Below are 12173 nucleotides of genomic sequence, written 5' to 3'. Positions count from 1 at the left end.
ATTTTTAATATTTATATCTTTTTAAGGAATATATTCAAGTTGTTTTTCATTGGAAAGAACGACTACCTTCTAAAATATATCTAGACAACTTCCTCATCAAAAGCATTATCACTAGATTCTAAACCTTAACACTAAATTGAAGTCCTTTTTTTACTTTAATTCAGCTATATTTAAAATCAGCAATATGTACTAGCTACTATGCAGCACTTGTTATGAATTGATGCATATAAACATTTATCACCCATTTAATTTATATAAGTAGGTTAGTAAAAAAACAATTTGATAAAATTCATTACCTTTAAAACAAATTCATCGATTCTAATTGCATGTCCAAATTTCAAAATATATTTGTTATATCTACCACGTTAATTCGCTTTTGCATTATTCCCTTTGCCTTCTTCCCAGGAATTAGATGACTCTAAAGATACATGGTGGGTCCAATACAGAGTGGCTATAAAAGGGGCTAAAATTTAATATGTTTGTGGCCTGGAATCCAAGCACCAACAATAGAAGTCCGATTGCGAAATTTTGAGCAAAGTCTCAGGCGACATTTTCTCCAGATCTTTTTGTTTCCAATTTGCAAAGATATTTTCAATGGGAAATTCAGCTACAGTGAGGTGCTCCTTAGGTGAATGGTCAATATTCCGCATTTTCTTGTAAAGACGCATCACTGCCACACAATCTTCGTATGGATCATGAGCACCATTTTGAATATTGTACCTGTTATGCCCGACATTCATGTAAACAATTAACCCAATGTAGGATTCATTCTTTTTGAAACTTTAAATAACATTAAATTTTATTACAAAAGGCCATGATGTCCTTAATTTTTTAAAGAGTGTATTGCCACAAATCTTGTTCAATAATTTGCGTTGTGATAAAAATTCTTGCACAAGAATTAAAAAAAAAAAAAAAAAAGCTTACAGGGTGCTAATTTACCCTAAAAATGTTTGAGTGAGATACTTTAGTGAGTTGCTGGCTTTGCTACTCTTAAGTAGTGGTGTGTACTTAGAAGTGTCCCTGAAACAATCATGATTATGTTAGTTGATATTTTATGAATACTCATATACATAAAATGGGTAGGAAATATCACATACACATATATAACCAAGTTACCTAATTAAATGACCAGGATATTCCATTGCCAAGCATTGCAAATCATGATCCAAACCATGTCCTACAAGAACCTTTGCTCTTCCTCCTTTTAAACGAGCACGCCATATTGTTTCTCCATTGTATAAGACCTGCTTAATTTTCTCTTGCACTTGCTTCAGTGGCAGTGCATCTATTAGATGCTCAGGTTTGATGCCACTGACATCATACCTGCAAATAACATAACCAGTTAGGTGCTTCGTTCATGCAATGCAACCTAAAGTAATTAAAATGGGACAAGTTTAGCAAGCGCCAAGTTAGAATTAAATAAGGAAGTTGTAAATGAAAAATATGACCTGTAATCTGTAACTGGAATTTGTGGCTTGACATAAGTGTGGAAGACCAACTTTTCATCTTCATCAACCAAGCAAACTCGCGCACAAAGGTCAAGGGTTCCATCTTGACCACCGCCGACCATCTCACAGTCTAGTGCAATAGCAGAAAATACTTGGGGGTAGCTATTAGATTGGTTGGAACTTTGAATTCGTGGGTTTGCATTGAAGTGCTCTCTGTTTCCATAGATGCCCTTATTAACCAAAGAAAGTGAGTTACCTGAAATCTACAATGTAGAAAATCAAAGTCATAAGTGAAAATCAATATGCATAAGATTGAGGACTTCCATAGAGTTACATGTTACATTTTACAGTCTAAGTGTAATGAGAATCATCAAATAATATAATATTTTTTAATTTTTTAATGTGGTTCGTCAAATAATATACTAAATTTATTTTATAGAAAAAATGGAATAAGGTTATTAAAAAGATAGTTTAATTACCATTTAAAAAAATAATAATATATATAAATAAACTAAAATTAAATTTTTCACAATCTTAAAATACTTAACTTACATTATAATTTGACTTATAATTTATATTAATGTCAAAACATGTCTCAAACATATATTTAAAAATAAAAATAAAAATAAAACGGTTTTTTATATTTATTTTGAAGTTTCATTCTAATTTGACTTATAATTTATGTTAATGTCTAACCACGTCTAGAGCTTAAAAAAAAAAAAAAAAGATAAAATTTGCAATTTTATAATATTTTAAATATGGAAAGTAAAATTCTAACTAAAAGAAATTTTCAAAATAGAAAATACACTTACAATTAAGGGAGTTTGCCACATTTTACATGTTGATAGATGGTTATTGACCTCTTGAGAGTTATTAAAAAATTTAAGACATAGGGTACAACCTCTTTCACTAAATTGTTTAGCACAATCAATTTTTGGCAAAGGACCTGCTCATGCACATAATATAACAAGATATCAAAAACTTGATTTGCAAACTGATAATTACATATTTGCAAAAATTATGATAACATACTAATCAATCAAACTAAAAACACTATGAAATCACATACCAATTAGATGTTCCCTTAATGAATCATAAAACCTACAATGCTTTTTGCATACTTCACATGTTGGTTCATGTTGAGAGTGATATGAAATTTTCATATGCTCCACTAAATGCTCCATTTTGTTAAATTGTTTAAAACATGCTGCACATTTATGCCTGTAAACATAAATACTAATCAAATTTAAAAAATATATAATTATGAAAATATAAAATCACATTTAAATAATTATTTACGCCCATAAACATAGATACTAATCACATTTAAAAAAATATAAAATCATCACATAGATACTAATCACATTTTAAAAAATATAAAATTATGATTATGTAAAATCACCTTTAAATAATTTCGTATTCTATCTTATTGAATTCCAAATCTAAACTCAATTATTTTCTATACTAAAACTGTTTTCCATACTAGAACTATAAAATATCAAATTGAATTAGGAAAGGAAAATTATAGATTATGTTATTTATTTTTAAAATAAAATTTAAAACACTTTATGTGATATGACTTAGTAATTAGTAAAATAATAGCTTAATATACTTTTAATGGAAATGTAATTCACATCTATAGGATTTCAATAAGAATAGATTTGGTTATGTACAATGTACTAAATTACCCAAGGCTTGATAATAGTAATATTAACTGATTGAAATATTCTTCTTTGTTTATACTAGGCCTTGATAATAGTAATATTAACTGATTGAAATATTCTTCTTTGTTTATACTTTTATATAATTGGGTTACTTTTAATATTTGTTTGTAAAATATTTATTTTTTAAATTTAATTTTATATTAATTATTAAAATAAAATTTATATTTCATATACACTTAACACTTTAATAGGTGTATTACTAAAGTATTAGTTAATCTAAAGAGCACATTATTATGTGTAAAACTTTAGTCATATTAAAAGTTGGTGTGGTCTACCTTAGATGCAATCTCTTTAAATATGTAAATGACGGTTTTTTAAACCAAAAGATGAACATACAATCATCTTAAAATTCACACAACTTAACTCAAAGAATTATTAAATATAAAAAATAGATATAAAATTTTAAATAAGATTAAATATAAAAATTTGTTATTTTTGATAAGGATAAAAAAACTAATAGTTAAACTAAAAATGTCTTGTCACAAGGTTTCAACCACTGCAACAAATATACAGCTTGCCAATGGACATTAAATGAGTTGAGGCCATATATGCTCAACCTTGGCTAAGTGGCCTACCAAATCCAACAGTGAACATATACAGTTGCTCATTTAATGCCCATGGCCAGCTAGTTATTTTCAGCAGAGTCATCGCAGGCGGAGGAATTTCCGGGACAGCCAAAAGTGATCAAAATCCGGGCAAAAGAATTTCAAAAAATCTTGTAGAGGCAGTGTTTGAATCATGTTTTTGATGGTGGAAATAGATTGAGCACCATCAAAAACTTCTAGGGCACCTAAAATTATGAATTTTGAGAGCTTTTACTTGGATTTACAAAAATTTCTACCAAATTTTTTCAAAATATAACTTAAATTTCCATAACTTTCAAAGCAGAAAACATAATTCGACATTTTTAGCTTTCAACCATAAACAAGCACATGGAGGTAAACGCATGCACATTGGCACACATATACAAGATGACGCATTCATTGTTGAGGATAATGCTTAAAATAAAGCTATGTAATTGTTGAAAAAATAGCTAGCAAGTTTTGTGTTCTGAGTTATGAGAACTAGGGCAGCAAATTTATAGATGTAGTCAGTGATCATTAAGCAAATTATTTGGGACAGAAGATTAGTCAGATAATGGATAATGAAATTAGAAATGTGTGGGCTATATAATAATGTATTCGTTTCTCCTATGAAGATATGAGATTCCAATGAGAGTTCAGCTCATGGATTGAGAATCAGACTTCTGCTATTTTTGTTCATTAGTTTTGTTTATGTTTTCATATGCATGCTCTTGATAGATTTAACATGGTATCAGAGCTATAGGTTAAGAGAGTTGATTTATATGTAAAGTGTGTGTTGTTGGTAGGAGGTTTCAAAAGTTTGTGAAAGCCATTAGCAAGAGTTTTCATAATTTTGTGAAGCTTGTGCAGATTCAAGTTATTGATGGGAGTGCTCAACAGTTAGCAACAATGGCCAACAATATGAATATTTTTGAGCCACAACTACCAATGTTTAAAGGTGAGAAGTTTGGTTTTTGGAGCATTAAAATGAAAACATTGTTTCTCACACAAGATTTGTGGGATTTCATAGAGAATGGATATACAGAACTAGATGCTCACACACTTGCCCGCTGGACTCAAGACCAAAGAAACCAACTAAAGGAAAATCGTAAGAAAGATTCAAAGACTCTCTTCCTAATCCAGCAAGCAGTGCATGATTCTATTTTTCCAAGACTAGTTGGAGTAACAAAATCAAAGGAGGAATGGCATGCTTTGCAACAAGAATATGAAGGAAGTGATAAGGTAAAACCTATTAAGTTGTAGTCATTAAGAAGAGAATTTGAAACCTTGTGCATGCAAAAATATGAATTTATTCAAGATTTTCTCACTAAAGTGATGGGTATAGTGAATGAAATTAGGTCTTATGGAGAAGATTTAAAATATCAAAAAATTGTTGAGAATATTTTAAGAAGTTTGCCTCCAAAATTTGATGGTGTTGTTGTTGCTATTGAGGAGTCTAAGGATCTAACTGAGTTGTTTGTGAATGAGCTAATGGGGTCTCTTCAATCTTATGAGCAAAGAATCAATAAATCTTCTGAAAAATCTATTGAGCAAGCTTTTCAAGCAAGAGGAAATATTTTCAGTGACAAAAGTGGTTCCTCTCATGAGGAAAGCCATAACACTTTTGGAAGAGGAAGAGGAAGAGGACAAACATACAGAGGAGGCAGAGGTCGAGGAAGATTTTTTTCTGCATACAACAGAGGAAGAGGTAATGATGACATAATTATGACAGTGATGGAGGTAAAATATTTAATAAATCCCAAGTTCAATGTTTTTATTGTAAAAGATTTGGCCATTATGAAAGAAATTGTTGGAAAAAGAAAACACAACAAGCTAATTTTTCTGAAGAAAAAGAAGAGGTTGCCACTTTATTCTTGGCTTCTAATTCAACTAATAATGTTTCCAAAGAGGTGTGGCTTACAGATAGTGGGTGCAACAATCACATGACAGGAAACAAAGATGGCTGTGTAGAGATAGATGAATATACAAAATCTAATGTACTATTGGGAGATGACAAGTGAGTGAAGCTAAAGGTAAGCAAACAATTGTTGTGAAGAAAAAACAAGGAAAACCAAAGCACATTAATGATTTTTTATATGTTCCTGGTCTAGCACATAATTTTTTGAGTGTGGGGTAGCTCCTTGAAAAGCGATATTTAATTGTTTTCAAGGACAAGCAATGCATAATCTATGATAAAGTTGATCACAATAAAATTATTGCTAAGACTAATATGCTGCAAAATAGAATTTTTATTTTCAATCTCCCTTGTGAAGAAAGTATAACATTAAATGTTGCTTATGATGATAGTTTGTGTCTATGGCACATAAGGTATGGACATTTGAATATGAAAGGCTTGGAACTATTATATAACAAGAAAATGGTCAAAGGGTTACCACTTATTGGTTCTACTGATAAAGTCTGTGAAGGGTGTATTCTTGGTAAGCAACATAGAGATACATTTCCAATAGGAAAATCATGGAGAACAAGCAAACCATTGGAACTATTGCATGAAGATATATGTGGTCCTATGCAAACTTTGTCTCTCAACAAAAATAAGTATTTCATTATTTTTGTGGATGATTTTAGTAGAAGAACATGGGTATATTTCATTAAAGAAAAATGTGATGCATTTGTCATATTTCAACAATTTAAAGTTCTTGTGGAAAAGCAAAATGGTTATTGTCTAAAAACATAAAAACATTACACACAGATAGAGGGGGAGAATTCACTTCTAATAAGTTTGATTCTTATTGTAAAATGAATGGCATTCAAAGGAAATTGAATGCTAGTTATACTCCCCAATGGAATAGCATTACTGAACGTAAGAATAGAACAATTGTTGAGATGGCTAGGAGCATGATGAAAGGTAAAAAATTTCCAAACATTTTTTGGGCTGAAGTTGTAGCTACATTTGTTTATTTTCTTAATAGATGCCCAACAAGAAGTGTGCAAAATATTACCCCTTATGAAGCATGGTGTGGAAGAAAACCCAATATTTCTCATTTAGGAGTCTTTGGTTGCATTTCCTATGCTCATGTTCCTACTGAAAAGAGAAGAAAGCTTGATGGTAACAGTGTGAAATGCATTTTTATTGAATATTGTGAGGAAACCAAAGGTTATAGACTGTACAATCCAGAAACTGAAAATTAATGATTAGTCATGATGTGTTATTTGATGAGAAATAAGAATGGCAGTGGAATCGTGATGTGCAAAAACAAACTCCAAATATTGTTGAACAAGAAAATGAATATTTTGTTTCTGCAAATCCATCCAGTAATCAAATTATTTCAGAGGCAACATCCACTCCATCATCTTCTGCTACTTCAAGTCATGTTTCAAATCCAAGCCCTCTTCCGAAAAGGAAAAAATATCTAAATGAACTTTATGGTTATACTAATTTTGCTTTGATGTCTCAGATTGAAGCAAAACCAAGATGTTTTGAAGATGTAGTAAAAGAGATAGCTTGGTGCATTGCTTATGGTTATACTCATTTTGCTTTGATGTCTCAGATTGAAGCAGAACCAAGATGTTTTGAAGATGCAGTAAAAGAGTTAGTTTCGTGCAAAGCAATGGATGAAGAGATGGCAGCAATTAAAAAGAATGCAACATGGGAGCTTGTGGATCCTACTGAAAAGGAAGTCATTGGGGTGAAATAGTCGTATAAAACCAAGTATGCATCTAATGGATCAATACAAAGGCACAAAGCAAGGTAAGTAGCAAAGCGATATGCTCAACAATTAGGTATTGACTACAATGAAGCATATGCTGCTGTTGTAAGATTTGATACAATCAAAATCGTTTTGGCATTGACAGCACAATATAAATGGTTAGTTTATCAATTTGATGTTAAATCAACCTTTCTAAATGGTGAGTTGAAAGAAGATATATATGTTCACCAGCCCCAGGTTATGAAGAAGCAAAAAATGAACACAAAGTATACAAACTAAAAAAGGCTCTTTATGGGCTTAAACAAGCTCCAAGAGCATGGTACAACAGAATTGACACTTATTCCCTGAAAAATGGGTTTAATAGAAGTGAAAATGAACACACATTATATATCAAGTCAAATGGTAATGATAACAATTGCGTGCTTATATGTAGATGACTTGATATACACATCTTCAAGTGATTTGTTAGTGGAAGAGTTCAGGGAGGCTATGATGACTAAATTTGAAATCACTGATTTGGGTTTGGTCCATTATTTTCTTGGCATAGAAGTGATACAGATGAATGATGGAATTTTTATTTCACAAGAAAAATATGTTTTAAATCTTCTTAAAAAATGGAAAATGGAAAATTGTAAACCCATGAGCACACCAAACGGAGCTGAAAAGATAGATGCTCAATCCTATAGAAGTCTCGTAGGAGATCTTTTGTATCTTACTACCACTAGGCCTTATATTATGCATGCAGTAGGCTTGATTTCCAGATTCATGTAAAGTCCAAGTAAGAATCATTTTGGAGTAGAAAAAAGAATTTTGAGGTATGTTTGTGGAACAAGAAATTATGGAATTTGATATACTTCATCAAATAATTTTGGGTTGGTTGGTTATCCAAATAGTGACTGGGATGGACCTTTTGATGATAAAAAAAGAACTCAGGTTATGTATTCAGTCTTGGATCAAATGCAGTATTATGGTGTTCAAAGAAGCAACCAACTATTTCATTGTCTTCTACAGAGGCAGAACAACAGCATGTGAAGAAATTTGGTTGAAGAAAGTATTGTTAGATCTAAAACAAGAACCAAAATATGCCACAACTATTTACTGTGATAACTTGTCTACCATTGCCATAACTAAAAATCCAGTGTTTCATAATCGCACCAAACACATTGATATCAAATATCATTTCAAAAGGAGAAATTCAAATAAAGTTTGGTACAACAAATGAACAAATTGGAGATATATTTATCAAAGCACTACCTAAAGTGACGTCTAATACTTAAGGGATATGCTTCCAATCACCTCATTAATGCTTAAAATAAAGCTATGTAATCGCTGACAAATTAGCTAGCAAATTCTGTGTTTTGAGTTATTAGAATTAGGGTAGAAAATTTATAGATGTAGTAAGTGATCATTCAACAAATTATGAGACAGTAGATTATGTAGTCAGTGATCATTCAACAAATTATTAGGGACAGTAGATTAGTAAGTGATCATTCAGCAAATTATTAGGGACGCTAGATTAGTCAGATAATGGATAATGAAATTATTAATATGTGGGCTATATAATAATGTATTCATTGCTCCTATGAAAATATTAGATTCCAATGAGAATTCAGTTTATGGATTAAGAATAGGCCTTCTCTTATTTTTGTTCATTAATTTTGTTTATGTTTTCATATGCATGCTCTCTATAGAGTTAAGATATACATGGTCACACGCACCCTACTCAAAATAAAATATATATAACTGGCAATGGATACCAAAAGTAATGACTATTGATCGGTTCTATTCGAGAGTTGGGTTTGTTTATAAAAACAACCTGGTTACCCCACTCCAAAAGCTATTTTTTTGTAAACGGCATCCCTGAAACTAATCCTAAGTACTGCTAATACCAGCACGAAGCAGAGCCAAACAACCTGCTAACACCTCCAACCAGGAGTAGCCCAAAATCTCAAAAGACTTAGCGAGAGCTTCTGAAAACCCTTATATATACATTCAATAATTAACTTGTACAATGAAATTATATAAAATCAATTTAGACGACGAGATCAATCGAAGGAATTTTTTCTTCTTTCAATGTTAGTATGGACAAAATATAATATGAATCTTTATCTTTATTTCAGAATTTGGGAATATGAATATCCTAAACAATTAAGAGAGGTTAATTATTTGACTTTTTTCCCCGTTATATTCCCATACAAGAATATGCCATCAACATAAGTTCGACAAAAGATAACAGATACTGTTAGTGAAAAATGTGATAGTCAACATAGATTCCAGATTATTTTGTTGATGAAATTTTTATGATAAGAACTGTGTTTAGCGTGCGAAATGTTACACTAGTTTGTTGATTATATGTTTCTGATGGAAACACGTTTCAAATGACCACTCCACATGTTCAGAAAAATAAAATTTAATTCAGGAATGTAAAAGAGTGAAAACTAGGAATAAAACTGGAAATAAGTTTACCATCAGCAACTTTGTTCAGCTTATTCTACTATCGGTTACCTTATTAGCAGATTTTTTCTTGCACAAGTCACCAAAGCTAAACGAGCAATTCTTACAAGATCTCTAGCAAAAGACGCATGGATTCATATCAGGACAGCAAACATTTTGTAATTTTACTGCTAACTAATTAGAAAATATAGTGCAAAATTGCAAATGTTTGGCACGGTTCTGCGGAAGCTGGCAGCTTTCATAAATATGAATAAGCAATGCAGTGACAACGGACATTTCTAATCAGAGTGCTGTATTCATAAAATTTATTATATACTAAGAGACCATCAACACAGACTAAGACCACCCAAAAGAAAATCAAGAGATTCCATACGCATAACTCTATTATGTTCGAAATACGAGCTGTTAGACCTTAAACCTTATTGGATCCTTTTCAGCTTTGCATAATCACAGAAATATATATGTCAAAAAAGGGTTTTTGTTTATTATATTAATAAATCAACGTTCATTTGTGGATAGCAGTCCTTTAGTGATCATGACTATTTTTAGTGATCATGACTATTCCATTATTGATTTGATAACTAAATTATGATGGATTTAAAAAAAATAAATTAAAATACTAATTACTTGCTTCGAGAGACCAAAAATAGAAAATGAAATGCAAGAGGGAAATCAATTAGAAAAGACATTGATTAATGAACGCTATTAGTCTACTATATTAAATTGAATTTTAAGTAAGTTCTCCATCTCAACTATCACAGATTCCTTCACGCCAGCATAATTTTATAGGTTCATAAATTTTATGAGCTTCAATATCTGAAAATTTCGCAGAAATAAAAAGATGAGTATGCTTTTCAACGTAAAAACAATGCTAATATCAAAAACATATCCGCAGTCATTCACGCAGAGGTGAAGCACGGACCTTGGAGATTCATTCAACTCCTGCTTGCAATCCATCACGGCGCCCAGTGAGAATACTGTGTTTGGAGTGGGTTTGAATAGGCAGGTTGTCCAGTTATTTATATTGAGCTGTGGCTATGGCGGCAACGCAAACTATTCCTCACCACATGTTTATTCGTTGACCCAGTGGATGGAATCCTCCTTTTTCATGTCCAAGATTGGGTTCCAAACACGATTGAAAGAGACACATGAAAGTCAGAAGCAAAATGGAAAGAAAGAGAGAAATGAAAAGTTAAAAGCGAAAAAGGAAAATTTTAAATGCTTAATTTCATGCCTAGCAAAAATGAAAATTTTAAATGCTTTATTTCATGCTTCCAGCTTTACGGGGTAATTAATTTCACAAGTATTGAAATAAGGTTTTTAAAAGATGTTTGACAAATGAAAAGTAAAAGAAAAATGGAAAGAAAGAGACAAATGAAAAGTTAAAAGCAAAAATGGAAAATTTTAAATGTTTAATTTCATGCTTTCAGTTTTACATGGTAATCAATTTCACAAGTATTGAAATAAGGTTTTTAAAAGATGTTTGACAAATGAAAAGTAAAAGCAAAATGGAAAGAAAGAGACAAATGAAAAGCTAAAAGCAAAAATGGAAAATTTTAAATGCTTAATTTCATGAAAAGTAAAAGCAAAATGGAAAGAAAGAGACAAATGAAAAGCTAAAAGCAAAAATGGAAAATTTTAAATGCTTAATTGCATGCTTCAGCTTTACATCGTAATTAATTTCACAAGTATTGGAGTAAGGTTTTTCAAAGTGGTTTGACAAATGAAAAGTAAAAAGCAAAATAGAAAGAAAGAGACCATGAAAAGTGGAAAGTTTTAAAATAGTTTCATCCTTCCATCTTGACATCCTTCCAACCTTACATGGTAATTAATTTCACAAAAATTGAAGTAAGGTTTTTAAAAGTTCTTTTTCGAGAAAGAGTAATATAACTACGTCTAAATAATCATAATGTTGCCTCATAAACTGAGTTCATAATAAAACTACTATATGATGCATTTAAAAACTAACCTAAATATAAAAACTAACCTAACCTTTAAATAAGACATGCAGATTAAGAGCTATTTGTTTAATGGAGTTTTTGGTTTGATGTTCACATGAAAATTATAATTTAGTTTTGTATTTAATATCCATGTATTTGTAATATTTATTTTTTTATTTTTTTATTATTGTTTGCACAAAATTATTAAATTTTACAATAAGAATGTAATTTTTTAGTAAGTTGTAATCGTAAAGAGTATGTCATAATTATAAAGATTATTAAATTTTATATCCAATATTGAATTTTATATCCAGTTTTTCTATTGCTGTGTTTTGATAGGATTTGATAAATATGTATTTTTAATTTTTTAAAATTC

At 30.6% G+C, this 12173-nt stretch overlaps 1 protein-coding gene across 1 annotated transcript; it reads right to left on the bottom strand.

Moving 5' to 3' along the window:
- Positions 1-369: 369 nt before the first annotated feature.
- On the bottom strand, positions 370-10831 carry LOC149246461 (uncharacterized). Its single transcript, XM_089455696.1, has 7 exons — positions 10780-10831; positions 2518-2669; positions 2280-2394; positions 1449-1628; positions 1117-1323; positions 940-1020; positions 370-720 (listed from the first exon to the last, which is right to left on the bottom strand). The coding sequence occupies exons 1-7, from the start codon at positions 10812-10814 to the stop codon at positions 471-473; spliced, it is 1020 nt and encodes a 339-aa protein (XP_089311822.1). The 5' UTR covers positions 10815-10831; the 3' UTR covers positions 370-470.
- Between the last annotated feature and the right edge of the window lie 1342 nt (positions 10832-12173).

Source organism: Pinus tabuliformis, chromosome 7 (assembly GCF_031772625.1).
Source record: "Pinus tabuliformis cultivar Carrire ecotype Pingquan chromosome 7, CPIR1, whole genome shotgun sequence".
NCBI lineage: Eukaryota > Viridiplantae > Streptophyta > Pinopsida > Pinales > Pinaceae > Pinus > Pinus tabuliformis.
Note: the sequence above shows the minus strand (reverse complement) of the source record. Positions and strands in the feature narration are given on the sequence as shown.

Coding starts and splice junctions, on each gene's coding strand:
- LOC149246461 (XM_089455696.1), bottom strand. CDS start 10,814: ATGGATTGCAAGCAGGAGTTGAATGAATCTCCAAG. Junction 1,629..2,279: donor CATCTATCAACATGTAAAAT/GTGGCAAACTCC, acceptor ACGAATTCAAAG/TTCCAACCAATCTAATAGCT. Junction 721..939: donor CTCACTCAAACATTTTTAGG/GTAAATTAGCAC, acceptor CGGGCATAACAG/GTACAATATTCAAAATGGTG.